Genomic DNA, 15826 nt, shown 5'->3' on the forward strand with positions numbered 1-15826 from the left:
GGCAAGTTCTTATAGAACTTATAGTTCTTACATCTAGGGAGTTTTTATCTACCACCACCGTAAACCTGAGGTAGCTGTCTTCGAGAAAAAGCCACCCCCGGAAGTTACGGTGAGTGCAGTGCCCTCCTGCTTGAAAGTAGAAATTTGAACAAGAGCATTCAGTGGTTTACTTGGTGCTTCTGAAATTTGGCTTCACCTCACAATCATCTGTTAACTTTCCACTTATCTTCTTTAAAAAAGAAAACGGTCTAGGCACCTTACCTTTCAGCAGCAGCCCTCAGGCGATGCCAGCATACCCACCTGTGTGCATTTGGAATTCGTCAGTGGCACCTGCCCCCACGTTGGGGCGGCTGGCGTCTGCATTAGGAGGATCCCAAATGGGGCGAAAATGGTTTTATTTAACGTGCAGCGAAACAAGGCAGCGGTTGACATATCCAGTAGGGTTTTGTCACGAAGCAGTGACCTCAAGAGTAACAAGTAACACTCAAATAATTTTAAAGTCTAAAGCGTATAAAGGTTCCTTTCCGTACTGTAGTCCCACAGACCTTCCCAGGGCTGCAGCAGCCCGTCTCTGGAAAGCTCTTGGATTTATTCCTCAAGTAGTGAAATTGACTGATTCACTTTTGACTGTCCTAGTGAAGCAGTGAAACCTGCTTGCCAACAGTGGGAGGGAAGGGGAGATGACCTCTGTATTGATGGAGTGAGGAAGCCTGGCAAGGAGCAGGGAGGGGTCAGGGAACATGGTTTGTGCCACCTTTCCCCAGAGATGGCTCTGAGCCTATCCAGCTGAGCTCAGGTGAGCTGTGCGCTCTTTCCCCAGCTGGTGGTTCTCACTCTCCTGTTGCCCCGTGAGGCCTAGAGTCCCCGGCCCAGTTCCACCTAGTGGGTGGAGCAGCTTGGGCTGAGCACTGTTGAAGCAATAGGGTCTGGTGACTCGATTCAAGCAAGGCCCCTAATCTCACCACCTCCAGACTCAACATCTTGCCGACAGTGCCCCTGGGCGGCTGGGGACAGGGTTTCTGGGCAGCAGGTATGGACACAGAACTAGTGCAACGTGCCTGACCCTGAGGCCTCCTGTTCCCAATCAATCAATCACGTGCCACACCACAGGCCATCTGGTGGGAGGCAGGGGAGGCTGAAGCAGGAGGACACAGGGCGCTGGGCGTCGTCCTCCCCTTCAGAGGCGTGAAGGGCAGGACAGCAGTTTATTTCATGCGGAGCAAGAGGTAGTGAGTGAGTAGGATGGCCTGCTCCCGTAGCAGGAGGCACACTTTTCCCAGAAAGTGCAGAAGACCTGCTTCCGGAGGAAAACACTGGTTCTCTTCCATCTTCTTTCCTTCCTATCTGCAGTTTAGGCTGCCATGAGGCCAAGTTCTACTGTTTCTAATAGCTTGAGTTGAGTTCCTCATCCTGCTGCGATGTCCACAGGACACAGCCTGCCACCACCAGGGGCAAGCACACAACTCATTATCCAGTGGCCACTCCAGGATGACGCTGCCCATGGAGGGTAGGGTTGGAGATCTGGCAGCATACCAACTCCTTACTCTGGGCCCAGGGCCGTTCAGGACCATTGGGGCTTTGCCCACCTCCCTGGAGATGGGAGCAGGAGCCTGGCAAGGGGAAGCACAGAGCAGCAACGGGGAGCTGAGACCTCTGGGGCTGTGAGGACGTGGTCCTTGAGGGAGGGCCCTGAGTCTGTCTTTGGAGACCTCCCCCTCTGTGGCATCAAAGGACGCCAACACAGGGGAAAAACCTACTCCAGCCCTGGGTCCATGTTCCCAGGGCGGGGGTGCAGAGTCTGGGACCACTCCCCACCCCTGATGCACGTGGCCACTTCAAGTCACACAGGTAGATAAAAACAGGTCCTTTTAGGGGGCCAGAGAAGGAGAGATCATCACTGCAGCAGCTCGGCTCCTGGCAGCAATACCCAGGCCCCCTGTTCCACATCAAAGCTCTTAAGCACTGCAGTCAGGACGTGAAGAAGGACTGGACCTGGAGAGCCTCCCGTCTCAGGGCAGCCTGCCTGGGCTCCAAAGTGCAGATGACAGTGTCCTCTGGGGTCACAGGCTCCCCCACTGCTCCACAGGGGGGAACTGGTCCACCTCCCCCACCTCCGTGCTCAGCTGCTCCCCCAAGGCGAAGGTCAGCCTGTACCGAAGCCTCGCCTTCTCCTGCGGCAGAGGGGCAGCGTGTGAGACGCTCTCTTCTGTGATACCCTTGGGACCCTGTCTGTGCTGCGGGACAGGCCCTGCTCCTACCACCTCGTCCTCACTCAGCCACTGAACCAGGGTAGAGAAGGGACGCATGTTAATGGCTGTGGTATCACGACACTCCAGGTTGGGAGGTGATATTCCCGAGCCCTAACCTGGGGCAGCCAGGGCTTTGGGCCGGGATCCCCAGTTCTAGCTCACCTTCAGTGGATTGGCCAGCAGCATGACCTGGGTGATGGCTGCAGGTGGCTGGATGGGGCTGAACGGAGAGAGTTCCGTCCCAGAGGGCGGCTGCAACTTCACTTTCATTGACTAGAGAGAGAGAGAGAGAAGCTCCTTTGAAGAGAGACTGCAGGTGCCCCTGAGACAGAACTGGGATTGGACGCAGTGGGTGCAAGATCCAGGTGAATTCTGCCTCTTGAGGCTCCGGGGCGCCGGGGGTACCTTGGGCACTGCAGCCTGCAGCACGATGCCCCTGATAGGCAAGGGAGCCGTATTCAGCATGGACACCACCACCACCAGCACGTCAGGCCGCCCCGGAGGACACTCCTTGGCAAAGTGGAAGAGGATGCGGAAGCCATCTTTATCATAGGCTGTCACAGGAAGGGCGCTGCCTGTAAGAAGGGGGCGCGTGAGTGTGGAAGGAGAGGAAGGCTGAAGACAGCCAGCAGACGCCACAGCCAAGCGGGAGGGCGCGGCGGCCCTGTGACAGAGGCTCCACTTCTGCAGGACCTCCCGAGAGTGCACGGTGGGAACAAGCACAGGCTGAGACAGCGGTCAGGTGGGCCACGTGCGGCTCTAAGGGACTCCGGCCTGGAGAGCCTGTACCCTGCCACCCCTGTCGTGTCCCCCACCACACTGCAAGTTGTGAGCCCCACCTCCCCTCTCACCCCAAGCCTCCAACACCTACTAGGCTTGATAGACTCCAGAGGGACGTGGACACTGGTCAGGGAGAGCTCGGGCCCCTGCACGGGGCTGCCCTGGGACTGGAAGGCAGGTGGCTGGAAGAGAGGGCTGCCGGGCCCCGTGGAGAAGGGGAGGAGAGGTCTAGCTGAGGTGCTGGTGGGGAGCAGAGGGGAGGTGGCAGCGCCAGCGAAGAAGCCGGAGGAGACGGGTTTCACCAGGCCTGAGGTCCTGGGAGGCAGGAAGGAGAATAGGGCACGTCAGAGACCAGGCAGAGCTGCTGGGCTGCCCCTCGCTGAGGCCGCCAGGCTAGAGCCGGTTCTTCCCCTCCCTAGCTTCCAGATTCCAGACTGAGAGGGAACACTCATGACCCCTCTGGAGCTGCCTCTGGCTCTGCTACGCCCGGGCCTGCCCTCCCCACCAGCCCCTCTCCCACTCATTACGCTTTGGCCTCTTCTAGAAGCTGATCAAGGGCGTCCAGCTGGCGCACGGTGCTGTCGCCCAAAGCTGAACCGTGGTGCCCGGGGGCCGCAGGCTCAGCCTTGGGGGCCGAAGCTGGGGCCAGGCCAGTGGAAAATGAGAAGGAGCCGGCCGGGGGGGCTGGAACGCTGGCTGGGACCACGGGGGCCTGCGAGTTGCCTGCGGGGGCCGCTGAGGGCTGCAGGAGAGGCCCATCTGAGAGGCTACAGGCACCAGTTCCAGGTTTGGGGCTGAAGAAGTCCAGGTTCGACTGTTCGTTCTGTGGGGAACGGAAAGCGTGAGTGAGCAGAGGGCGCGAAGGGCCCTGCGAGCGGCGGGGGATCTGGGCTCTCCACCCCCCACCCCTTTACTGGGGGCCCTACTGCAGCCCTTCTGGACGAGCAGCCCCTGTCCTCCAAGGACAGGGCAGGGATAAAGCGCCGTATCCGGCGTGGTGCCCTAAGGGGTCAAGACAGCAGACAACTGCAGCTGAGGACTAGTCGGGGAAGGGGAGGACAGTAGGAAGTGAAGGCTGTCAGCCCTGCAGTCATGTCACCTGTGCCCCTACCTGGAACAGGGGCCACTGGCTGTTTCCAGCTGACTCTCTGGGAGGAGCACAGGGGGCTGGGTCGGTGAGACCTGAGAACAGAGAAGACGACTGCGGTGAGAAGAGGCTCTGGGCTTAGGCAGTCCCAGCCCCACCTCAACCGAGGTAGGGTCACGTGACCAGCTGGGCGTCCGTGGGTGACAAGGTGGAGAGGTGTCCCCCAGGCAGCCTCCAGAGGGGAGTGGATCCGCTTCAGTCCTTGCGTTGAGGGGGCACCTCCCGGGGAGAGGGGAGCAGAGCAAGACACTGGGTCCGCTCTGCTCCCCCTGAGGGACACTGCACTTGGCTCTCTGCCTACAGCGGAAGCCTCCTCCGCCACCCTCGCTAAGCACACGGACCCCTCAGACCTCCCGCTCCCACGTGCCTAGCTTCCCTATCGGGCCCCACCAGAAGCCCTTTCCAGCCCCCAGGACGCACCCAAGCAGAGCAGCTCCTCGTCCAGCAGGCTGAGGGTGTGGCTTGTGCTGCTGGGTCCCGGGGGGGCCTCAGCCTGGCTGGACGAGTGGCTGCGCCCGGGTCCCAAGGTCTGGGGGGGCGGAGGGAGGATAGGGATGTCCGAGGGGCGGGGTACGGGGGCCAGCACTGGGGACAAGCTGCTCGGCGCATCCAACTCGGCAAGGTCAATGAGAGTGCCTTGGTTACTGGAGCGGTGGTTTCCTGGATGGACGAATGGAAGGGGACAGGAATAATCAGGGGCCACTCGAGTGGCTGCAGAGAGGGAGGGGGAACCCTGACACAGCCTCTGGCCTAATCCCACAGCACCTGTGCCAGGTGAAGGCTGAAAAGCCAGCGGAGAAGGCAAGCAGGGGAGACCCTGTGCAGACCTCCCAGGGGGACCGCGCGGAGTGGCTCAGAACCCCCTCGGGCCCTGTGGGATGACACACTGGTCAACCTGCACCGTGGCCTGGTGGTGGGGACTGGGGCTGGTCCAGAGAGGTCGGGAGTGGGGAACCAGAACACTTTACCTTCAGGGTCAGGAATGGCTGAGGTGACCACCTCACCATTGATGACCTGCCCTTCAACGACTGTTTTATAAGAGCTGATGACCCGGGAGAGGTTGTCACTGGCCTGCAGGATGTCCCCTAGAATGGAGAGAGACTTCTCACTCCTGGCCGTGACGGTGCCCCACCACACACATCCCGACTCCCAGCTCATCTTTGTCAATCCCTCTTCACTAACCTAAACTGCTGTCATTGTCCTCTGTCTCGCTGGCTAGTTTGAATAACGTCCGCCTCTTGCTCTCACACCGATCAAACAGCTCCTAGAAGAGACCCAGGCAGAAAAACTGGAGCTGGCAGGGTTCTTGGAGAGCATCTAACTCAGCGTTCACGCCCAGCCGTGGGCTCCCCTGGTACCACGGTCAGTTACCGGCGGAGCTGGGCTCGGAGCACACATCTTGCCACCTGCCTCCACCACTCTGTGTCACCCAAGACGCCTGTTCAGGCGGAGAAGTCACCAGGACAGTATGTCCCTCCCTGCCTCCCAGGCTGGCACATGTCTCAGAATTCAGAGTATCTATGTGACCGAGGGCTGAGGTGAGCATCAGGGGCACAGGGCTGGCCTCTCTGCCCAGATGTGCCCGAGGCAGAAAGCGAGGCGGAGCAGGGGCGCACCCCGGAGCAGGTCTGCAGAGTCGCGTAGACGTGGGGGTACGTGGAGCGCGCGCACCCTGCGCAAGTCGGCCGTGGCTCGTGTGCAAAATGGGGGCGCCACTCCCCTCCACCTGGCTGCTGTGTTAGGGCTGGGACTCGGCGAAGGCTGGCTCCCTTCCCCGGAGCCTGGACCTCCCCGAGCGGGGCCTACCTTCATGAGCTCTCTGTCTGCCTCTGAAGAGTCCTCCTTGCTGTAATGCAGCAGCATCTCACCGAGCAGCTTCACGTTGTTGCTAACCTCCTCTAAAGTGTGCAGACGCTTGGTCACCTTCTGGATCCGCGCCTCGTCCTGCATAAAGAGGATCCAGGAGAAAGAGCTCAACTGGACCCGCCCCACTGCCCCCCAGATCCCCCAGGCAAGGATCACACCTTCCCAGAGAACACGAGAGCAGAGGCCAGTCGCACGGAAGCTCGTTTCAGTGCATGATTCTTTGTTTTTTTCATCCCCCCCCCACCCCCGGGCCACTTTTCCCCCTTGGTGTCCATACGTTTGTTCTCTACATCTGTGTCTCTATTTCTGCCCTCAATGCGTGATTCTTGGGAACCACTGGCCTCAGACCCAATCTACAGTTTTTCTTTTAAAGCAACAGTCCTCCCTACCCCCAAACTTGGCCCCAGCTACTCGTGCTCCTCTATCCCATTCTCCCCAGAAGCTCCCATGCTCCTCCTTCCAGGTGAGGGCTGGGGACAGGGCAAACAACAGGCGCAGCACCGGGGGAAGGGACCTCTGCTCTGTGGCCACGGGATCCTCCACCCCAAGGCTCGGGACCCACTCACTTCCTTCACCATGGACTTGATGAGCTTGTTGGCCTCCTGCAGGTCATCTGGGTTTTTGCTTTTCAACAACTTGGCTAAAAGCTGGAAGAGGAGGGTATTAGAGGTAGAGGAACAGGCAACTCCCCACCTGGGAAGAACACAGGACCGGAGCTCCCCACAGCACTGAGCAAGCCCGCACCTCATCTGAGGACACTGCAGGCTGGAATGCACTTTACCTTGGACTTCTCCTCATCGTCAAAAACAGGGTTTTTGGGACGAGGTGGTGGAGAGGGGATCAGTGTCCTGTCCACAGGGATCAGCGGGTCCGACTGCACAATGCCTGAAATGGGACAGGGCAGCGTTCGCGCAGGCTGGGCCGCGCTCTTTCCCCTCCTCATGCAGCAAGGGGGCGCTCCCTGGGACCAGGCCTGCGGGCCGCAGCCCCCTCATTCCCTCACAGCCCAGCCCCTCCCGCTGTCTTAGGCGGACACCCTTCATTCTTCCTGGCCTTGGCCAGCCTTCAGGGCTGCTTTGAGGCTGAGGGAAGGCAGGCGCATACCCTGTCTCTTCAACATGTGGTAGGCATCCTTGATCTTGGATTCTTCCGGCAGCGCCAACGTCCAGCTGTAAAGCAGCTCAATAACCTTGGTCTTCACTTTCTCAGACACCCTGTCCCCCAGGTACTAAGAGGCAAACGGAAATGGGAAAACTTAGCGCAGTCTGGAGGCAGAGACAGAGGGAGCGCCCTCTTCACGGCAATGTAATGGTCGCTAGTTAGATACAGTCCTCAAGCTTCCTCCAAACCCGCAGGTGTGAGGCGTGAGTGCGACAGTACTGGGAGGGGAGGGCAGGAGACGGCCTGCACACGGCCGTATCCATCCAGCGTACAGACGGTAGTCAGGCCGGGGGCTGGGAGCTCCTCACGGCGTTTCCACACACAGTCTGCCAGAAACAGAACTGCACTGTCTCTCAGAGGAGTTAATGAGAACCTCTTTGCTATGAAGAATTGTTCCCTCTGCCGTAAGTGGGTGCCCAGAGCTTAGGCAACACTAGTGTGCGATGGAAGCCCGGTGATGAGGGAGGCCAGCTGCTCGTGTCCACATGAGGCAGGCGAGGAAGAGTGGCTGCTGTCACTAGAAGCCCAGGGTCCAACACTACACAGGCCCTCCCCTGACATGCGCGCAGCTGCTGCCACGTCACCTGTCACGTTTAGACTGGGAGCCCTGTCTGGACATCCTGCTACTGTCAGAGCCTAGCTCTCTGAGGACAGGACCCAGGGAGTCTCAGATCCATGGAGGTGCTGGTCTGTGCAGTGAAAGCCAGTAAGATGGGGCGGGGTACAAAAGAAGTCCCTAGAAACGAGGAAACTGCCACTGACTTACCTTTGGAGAGACGACTTTGATCAACTCATTCAAAAACCGGAACTTTCCCACTTCGTTATGAAATCTCCTCCCACAGTTCTTCATGCAGGCCTCCAGCACCTGGACCACACAAAGGCGCGGCGCTCAGGCCTGGGACCTGGCACTCGGCCAGACCCCACACAGAGGGAGCGCTGAATAAATACTCACCCAAGGAAGGAGCTAACCAGGAAAAGAGGCCTGCACTGCCCCAGGGGACATCAGCGCAACGAAAGAGTCCCTCAAACTGTAAACCTCTCCTGGGGAAGCTCAACAGGAACCAAAGTAAAAAACCCTGAGACCCAGATACCAAGACAGATCGAGTGTCAGTCCTGGAAGGTGCCTGCCTGCAGATTCTGCCCTTGTGTTTTACAGGTGAGGAGACGGAGACCCAGAGAGCACACGCTTCTCTCAGGGTCCAGGGTTCTTTCCATAAGCTGATCAACGTTTTGGGGAGGTGGGAGAGAATTCTGTTAAATTCTGTTTTCTTCATTGTGGATGGCACACTACTTCCCCTCCCCCCGCCCCCATCTATTTTCCTCCTGGGGCCCATACGACCTGCCTTGAGTTTTCCTCCAAGGAGCAGACCACCCCAGTGCTGCCCCCTTCCCTGGCTTCTGTCTTTGTAAAGCGGGGTTTTTCAACTGCACCACTGCTGACATTTTGGGCCGGTCACTTGTAGAAGCCTGTCCTCAGCAGCACCCCTGGCCTCTACCCACTAGATGCCAGTAGCACCTCCTGACCTGTGACAACCAAAAGTGTCTCCAGACATTGCCCAGTGTACCTGGGGGACAAAACTGCCCCCAGTCAAGAACCACTGTTCTAAGGCCATTGCTCTCCGGAGGACACAGCAGAGCCATGTGTGTGGGCTAAGTGCCTTTTCCACGACCGTGTCCCCCTCTCCCGGTTTTCCAGGAGCTGAACCAAGTCAGGAGAGAAGCTGGGCCCCCTGGCTTAGGGGGGAGCCTGGGAGGCGCCCGCGTGCCACACACGGCTCCACATCCTGACCCCCCTTAGTCTGAATAAACGCTAGGATCTGCCTGTTGGTGGATGCCTTAACTAGTAACCGGCATTATTTTTAGCTACAGGATGAATCACACTTGGCCAACTCTTAACCTGGCAAGACAGCTCTGTCAGCCTCTCTTCAAGAAGCCTTCTCTGAGCCTCACCCACAGCCCAGGGCCCCTGCCCCTCGTTCCCTCCCTCAGCCACTCTGCTTTTCCCACTAGACCTTGTGCCCACGCTTCAGCCATCCGTGAAGCTCAGTGCCTGGCACAGGGGCACACACATTGGTGGAACAGCTGACTGAGCAGGGTCCAGGTATGTCTGGTTTGTATAGACGGTGTTCAGCTGGCTTAGGGTGTGAGCCCTGACCCCCTGAGAGATCCCAGCGGGCTCATGCGGAAAGGCCTGGGCTCGTGAAGATCCACCGTCAGCACGAAGAACCTACCGTCAGGGCCTGGACTGCCTCCCACTCCTGCGGAGACTGGATCTTATGGGCCAGCAGTCGGACGGCGATCTGTGGCCTGGGAGACAAGCAGACCACACTTTCAGGACACTGACCCGAGGCCATCGGGCTAGCCCTCCTTGGCCACAGTTTTTTACTTTTCCAGTCAACTACCTCTTACCTGCCCCCTAACAGCTTTGAGACTCACCCTTCAAGCTCTTTGTTGATCTGATCACAAAAGCCAATTATGTATTCCCAGTCCTCCTGGCGGTTGGAAGGATTCGTGGCTTTATCTTGGGACAGAACAAAGAAGAGTACGGTTGTTATAAAGAATAAGGAGGACAGTATGGAAGGTTTTCCTCAGTGCTTTTTAGGCACCGATGTGAAGAAATTTCTTCTCTAGGAGAAAAGACTCAATAGTTCAGTCAGAAAGCAAGTCAAATACAAATACCACTTTCTGTCCAATATTTTGAAAGTCACAAACGAAAGAGAAAACAAATCCTAAGCCTCTCATTTTAAGGCAAGCTAGCAACATTTACTGAACCCCTCTAAGCACCAATCACTGTGCTATCTGTCCCTGGGGTTGCAGAAACAGAATCTGAGCTTGAGGAATCTGCACCCTTAAGTTTTGTTTTGTTGTTTTTGTTTTTGGCTGCACTATGCAGCATGTGGGATCTTAATTCCCCCGACCACTGGACCACCACGGAAGTCCCAGCACCCTTAAGTTTATTATTATTTGCTTATTTATTTTCGGCCGCGTTGGGTCTTCGTTGCTGCGCGTGGGCTTTCTCTAGTTGCGGCGAGCGGGGCCTACTCTTCGTTGCAGTGCGCGGGCTTCTCACTGCGGTGGCTTCTCTTATTGCGGAGCACGGGCTCTAGATGTGCGGGCTTCAGTAGTTGTGGCACGAGAGCTCTAGAGCACAGGCTCAGTAGTTGTGGCGCACGGGCTTAGCTGCTCCGCGGCATGTGGGATCTTCCCGGACCAGGGCTCGAACCCTTGTCCCCTGCATTGGCCGGCGGATTCTTAACCACTGCGCCACCAGGGAAGTCCCCACCCTTAAGTTTAAAGGGTCTTCCATGATCAAGGACAAAGACAAGCGTTGAAGAGTTCTCAGAGGGTCACTGAGGGTTTAAATTCCAGGAGCTAAATGCCAAGTCTCCTAATACGTGGTGTGGGTCCTCTCTTCTCTGTTATCCCCAGAACCTGTGCTTATAGAGGATGGCCCCAGCTGAGGGTGGTTAAATGTGTTCCCATCTCTGATTCAGATCTTGGAGTTGGCCTCTTCTAGAAAGCACTCTCAAGCTGTTTGCTAAATTTAGGGCTTCAGGTTCGGAAGACAAAAGGAAGACTGAAGGCGTGGATCCTTTTTTAAGTACCAGGCTCCTCCTGCAGATTTCCACAAGGGCCAAAAGCAGAGTGAGAGCCTGTAAAAAGCCCTTCCCAACAAGGGGTGTTGTTAGATGTTCCTAAATTCTGATTTTTCGTGACTGTTTTCTTAACTTCCTTTTCCCCTAACATTAGAAGTCACTAGCTCCACGACCAAGTCCTAACAGGGACTCCTAGCCACCCCCTACCCCTCCAACAGGAGTCACAAGGATCAGCAGACGCCAGCTGGCAGCAGAGGGAACACCTGCAGCGCCCAGCGCTGCGCGTGCATGGCAGCGTTTCTGCTCTGGTTGCAAGAAAATTCTGAGGGTTTAGGATCATATTTGGAGGAAAAAAGAGATGTCAGTCCTCAATCTTGAGAAGAGAATTAGCAGGCCCTTCAAAATGGCATGCTTGAAGGGAAGGGAGATTAATTCTATCAAGAGTGGCTATTTATTGCCACAGTGACCTACTAGCTGTTACCCTCCAGAAAAGCCCTGCGTCTCTCCCACCAGGTGTCTGAAATTTTCTCAGGTATCGGCACGGCTTTGTTACTAATCCCTATCATTTGAGATGCTTGAAGTTCTCATGACGTTAAGAGGCTGTAGGATACTAAAAGGTGGTCTGAGGAGCCATACCTGCACCTGTCACTCTCATCATTTTGGGGACAGTCGCATGCCTCGTGATATAAGAAAAAGAAGCCCACTCGCTTCCACTGTTTGCAACTAGAAAAGCATCTTACAGATACAGTGTACAATGCGGACAGCCCCTCCCCACACACGGGCATTCACCAAACAATGTACTCTGCCCGGGGCTGCCGTAACTCCCGTAGCATTTCTCCTCCCAAGAACGCTCCCACTTTTCACTTATGTTCAACACCTCTAGAATCCCACTCCCTTTCCCCTTGACAGATCTTTTTACTGCAAACCCGCAGGGAGCTCTCTGCCTACACATGAGCACAAAAAGCCCTGGTTTCAGCCATGGCTGGTCCCACTTCTGAGTATATACTCTGACTCTCCAGCCAGCTCAGACAGCAGACCTCAGTCACCCATGGGAATTGGAAGAACCTGAGGGGATGATTCTGGGCGACTCAATCGCGCCACCTGCCCACTGCCTCGCCAGCAGACTCACAACTGTCACCCCCACAACATTCTCCTTCACCTGGCACGGGGGTGACACCAGAGCCTCCTCTCAGGTCCTGCCTTCTAGAACTGCCCCTCTGGGCTCTACTCTGATTCAAGGTTTCTATTTTTGAGGCTCCGTTGAAAGCCTTATTCTAGTCTGTGTCTTTGCCTCTATGTTTCCTGCTCTCATTTTCAACTTAGTTCCATCTCTAGCCTTGACTGTCGTGGGACCGTTGGTCAAGTAGGGATGGAAACAGCAGCATTGGCTACGCCTTCCCAACACGGCTCAGATAGTCCAGTGATGACAAGTTCTATGTAGCAAATGCCGTAGAAATAAGCAGAGGCAAGGACACAGATGGAAAGGGAGTCAAGAGTCAGCCTGCAGTGCTGTGGTCTGGAATCGAGGGAGACTTAGTCAATCACCAAGTCTTTGTTAAGCAGCCATAGAAAACTAAGTACACAGCGTGGTAGGCCCTGGAGGGACTACAGGAAAAGTACAAGATTCGGATCCTACCCTTGAGGACGTCACGCTCTTCTGGTGCAACACATGAGAAATCACCAGAGCAAAAAACAAGACAGGGTGTAATTTTAGGTGCTAATTTGGTGCAGAAACAAGTCTAAAAACAAACTCATCACTTCTTCTTCCTGACTTCCCTGTTTCTATAAATGGTGCCACCATTCAAAAGCTCCTTTTGCCCCACCCCCAGGCACCCAGGTTTGAACACTCCTTCTTCCCTCTCCTCACCCATTTTCATCCGTCAGTCACAATCCCTTCCTTCTCGATTTTTTTCTGGGGGTGGGGGGCGCATGTCGCACAGCTTGTGGGATCTTACAATAGTTCTCTCACCAGGGATCGAACCCGGGCCCTCAGCAGTGAGAGTACCAAATCCTAACCACTGGACCGCCAGGGAAGTCCCCTCAATGTCTTTTTAAAACTCTCACTTCTTCTTTTCTTATTCCTTCCCCGACCTCCTTACTTCTCACCTGCTTCCAGAACTTCTGCTCCAACCCATCCTTTGTAAAAACACCAACACGAACCTTCACAAAACACTAATTTTACCAGGTACAGTAGGAATGGGGACCTCCTAACTGTAGACACGTAAACTTCTTGGGCTGGAATTCAAGCTGGTCCGGAATCTGGTTCTAACTTCTAACTTCCCAGCTTTCTCTCCCACCACACTCCCACAGGAACCCCCTGCTTGAACCAGCCAAACAGCTGTTACTGCACACCCCAGATGTGGTCTGCTCCCTCCACATCACTGTCTGGTGTTTTCTTCGCCAATTTTCCCATTCCTTAGGGCCTAGCTCGAGTGCAATCTCCCCACTGGGAGAACCATCTTCCATTCCACTTTTTCCCAATTTCCCAAAGAAATTGTCTGAATTTTAGCGTTTATGGCTGTTGCTTTTATCTTTTTACTTAAAAATGCTGTATCCACTCCAGCATCACTTCCTTCAAACTGAAGGCAAAGATTGTTTGAACTTCTTAATTTTCATCACACCTCACACACATAGCAGGTAGTCACTAGACGCTGATCAACTGCTGTAACGCAGGACTTTGGAGAAGGCTGAAATCAAGAGGTGGTTTACGGGGAAGGAGATTCTGGGGTGCATTTTACAGCAGGTAGTGGAGCAAAGGGGAACAGGGCTTTCAGATAAGGAGAGGAATGTGTGTTGGTGGGACAAGAACATCCAACTGACCAAAGTAAGGAAGAATATCAGGAAGCCACGAAGAGGCAGCAGCAGAATGACTTAACTAAACGGAAGTGCTCTCTGGGAGCAGAATGCAGAATGGACTGATATGGGGAGGGGAGAGGCCTGAGACAGTGGGCCCAGCAGAGGCTTCTGTAATAATTCCAGCAAACTGGGACTTTCCTGGTGGTCCAGTGGTAAAGAATCTGCCTTACAATGCAGGGGACGCAGTTTAGATTGCTGGTCAAGGAACTAAGATCCCACATGCGGCGGGGCAACCAAGCCCACACGCCACAACTATTGAGCTCACGCGCCTCAACTAGAGCCCGCGTGCCACAACTAAGACCCAACACAGCCAAAAATAAACTAATTAATAAATTAAAAAAAAAAAGATTCCAGCAAACCACGGAGTGACGAGGACATGGACTAAGATGCTGCTGAGCTCCAAGCACTGGTTTGCTCAACTGGTACAGTTCACACCATTAAGTCGTAAGAACCAGGAAAGTGCACAGAGGGTAAGAATGGAAGGAACCTTACCACTGCCCCAAGGGTCACTCTAAGTAACAGGAAGGGGTCAAAGGCCAGTCTCAGCTCTAGTCTCTACAGATACCATCCCTCTCCCCCATCACCATCTCCACTCTCTCTCAGAAACAGGCCAGTCTGCTCTTTCAAACCAACGCTAAACCTAGCCTATTAAACTCTGCTTAGGTCATTTAAATTACTCCAATGTCCCCATTAATATCTATGAATGGAACCAATTCCAGTGTGCTCATATCCAGTTGGGTGGCTCTGGGCAAGTGAACTGATGAGACGGTGCCCTCTTTTCGTGAAATTGTGACAGTAGTACCTACTTTGCGAGGATACTTGATAAATGAATTAAATGAACGTCTTTGGAGCACTGAGCTCCTTGGAGGACAGTTCCATATATACAGAAGGCTTTGTGACCTGCCTGCAACTGCAGGTTTTGCAAACGTAACCTAAGTTCAACCACCTGAACAGGGTTTCTTATTAAGAAAAGTCAGGCAATTGGAGGAAACAGGCATCACCTCCAAGAGCCTGCAGGCTCTAGTAAATAACAGATACCGCACAAGGCAGTATCTAGGCATCTTGCCCGTCTTATCACCCTGTCCAATTTGTCTTCACTTAAAGAGGCCTCTAGGGGTCTCCTCTAGTCCATAGTTAAATCAACGTATTAACTCTTCAGCCAAATACTACCTGCTAAGATTAACCCGTATCTCCTTAAGAGCAGTGTGAATTAGCAGTCATAGCAATAGGCCGCTATAACTAAACCATCAATGCTGTGCCCCTCAGCTTTGCTCTGAGTAGGTTACCAGCGAATGACTCGCGAAGACGTGCGGTGGTGGGGGAGGGGAGCAGCCGCCCCCACCCCCCAACATAGCTTTCACCACGCTTTGGTCACTGCAGGAAGAGGGTAGAGCTCTGTTCTCTCTGTCTCACTTTGGATTACTCTCACTTCAAACATTCAGCCTGCACGAAGCGGTCACTTCTCGAATACATGGTCACAATTCTGAAGCTATGTGTGTATGCTCAGCGACACCCACCGCTCCCGGAGTTTCAGCCCAAATCCGGAGCTTTTCCCTTCGTCAGGGAGGCGCAGGGGACCCGGAATCAGCCGCGCGCGGCGCCACTACAGTCTCCCCCAAGCGCCGATGCATGCCAGCCCGAAGCACTTGGCTGTCGCTTTCCCGGAGCCCGCGGGGACGGGACAGGACCCGAGCTCACGCCGCTGCTCGCGGGAGCGGGAGAAGGCGCAGTAGCACGGGGAGCAGGGGCCGGGACGTCCTGCTGGGGAAGGGGCGTGATCGCGGGACGCTCGCGGCGCGGCCGAGGCCAGGCGCGGGCTGCCTGGCGGCGCCACCGCGGGGCCCGGGGACGCGGCAGAGAGGTGCGGGTGGGGCGGTGCGGCTCCGCGGCTCGAGAGCAAACAGAATCCGCCGCGACTACTCACTCAGCCAGGACTCCAGACTCTCCCCTTCCGCCTCCGCCATATTGCAGCCGCCAGGGCCGGCCCAGCGGCCTCAAACCTCGCGAGAATCTGAAAGAGAAAAGCCGGGGCGGGGCCTGCACAGGGGCCTGAGATTACCGAGCGCCGCCACCGAGGGTGGCGCCGGGCTGCGACGGATAATGGGAGAGCGACTGTTTCCTTTTGACTCTTCGCTTTAGACCTCGGAGTGAGAGACTCTTAAGGCTCAGAT

General features: G+C 55.6%; 1 protein-coding gene across 2 annotated transcripts; it reads right to left on the bottom strand.

Annotated features, from left to right (window-relative positions):
- Window positions 1-376: 376 nt before the first annotated feature.
- On the bottom strand, window positions 377-15737 carry GGA3 (golgi associated, gamma adaptin ear containing, ARF binding protein 3). Of its 2 annotated transcripts, XM_024761052.1 has the most exons (18): window positions 15580-15643; window positions 15173-15413; window positions 9640-9724; window positions 9435-9510; window positions 7970-8068; window positions 7147-7270; window positions 6824-6927; window positions 6609-6689; window positions 5983-6120; window positions 5359-5440; window positions 5145-5261; window positions 4597-4836; window positions 4141-4211; window positions 3557-3852; window positions 3121-3344; window positions 2655-2824; window positions 2412-2522; window positions 377-2171 (listed from the first exon to the last, which is right to left on the bottom strand). In XM_024761052.1, exons 5-18 carry the CDS (start codon window positions 8051-8053, stop codon window positions 2061-2063), a joined length of 1953 nt encoding a protein of 650 aa, XP_024616820.1. In that variant the 5' UTR covers window positions 8054-8068; window positions 9435-9510; window positions 9640-9724; window positions 15173-15413; window positions 15580-15643; the 3' UTR covers window positions 377-2060. The 2 variants fall into 2 exon arrangements, with proteins under 2 accessions (XP_024616820.1, XP_024616818.1); XM_024761050.1 differs by lacking the exon at window positions 15173-15413 and having other exon boundaries at window positions 15580-15737.
- Window positions 15738-15826: the final 89 nt, after the last annotated feature.

Source organism: Neophocaena asiaeorientalis, unplaced genomic scaffold (assembly GCF_003031525.2).
Source record: "Neophocaena asiaeorientalis asiaeorientalis breed wild unplaced genomic scaffold, Neophocaena_asiaeorientalis_V1.1 scaffold30, whole genome shotgun sequence".
In the NCBI taxonomy this organism is placed as follows: domain Eukaryota; kingdom Metazoa; phylum Chordata; class Mammalia; order Artiodactyla; family Phocoenidae; genus Neophocaena; species Neophocaena asiaeorientalis.

What these genes read in the sequence shown, in the direction of transcription:
- GGA3 (XM_024761050.1), bottom strand. Translation starts at nt 15,619, where the DNA reads ATGGCGGAGGCGGAAGGGGAGAGTCTGGAGTCCTGGCTGA. An exon ending in GAGTCTGGAGTCCTGGCTGA is followed by an intron (nt 9,725 to 15,579) that starts GTGAGTAGTCGC and finishes TTCTGTCCCAAG; the next exon opens with ATAAAGCCACGAATCCTTCC. An exon ending in ATCAACAAAGAGCTTGAAGG is followed by an intron (nt 9,511 to 9,639) that starts GTGAGTCTCAAA and finishes CTTGTCTCCCAG; the next exon opens with GCCACAGATCGCCGTCCGAC.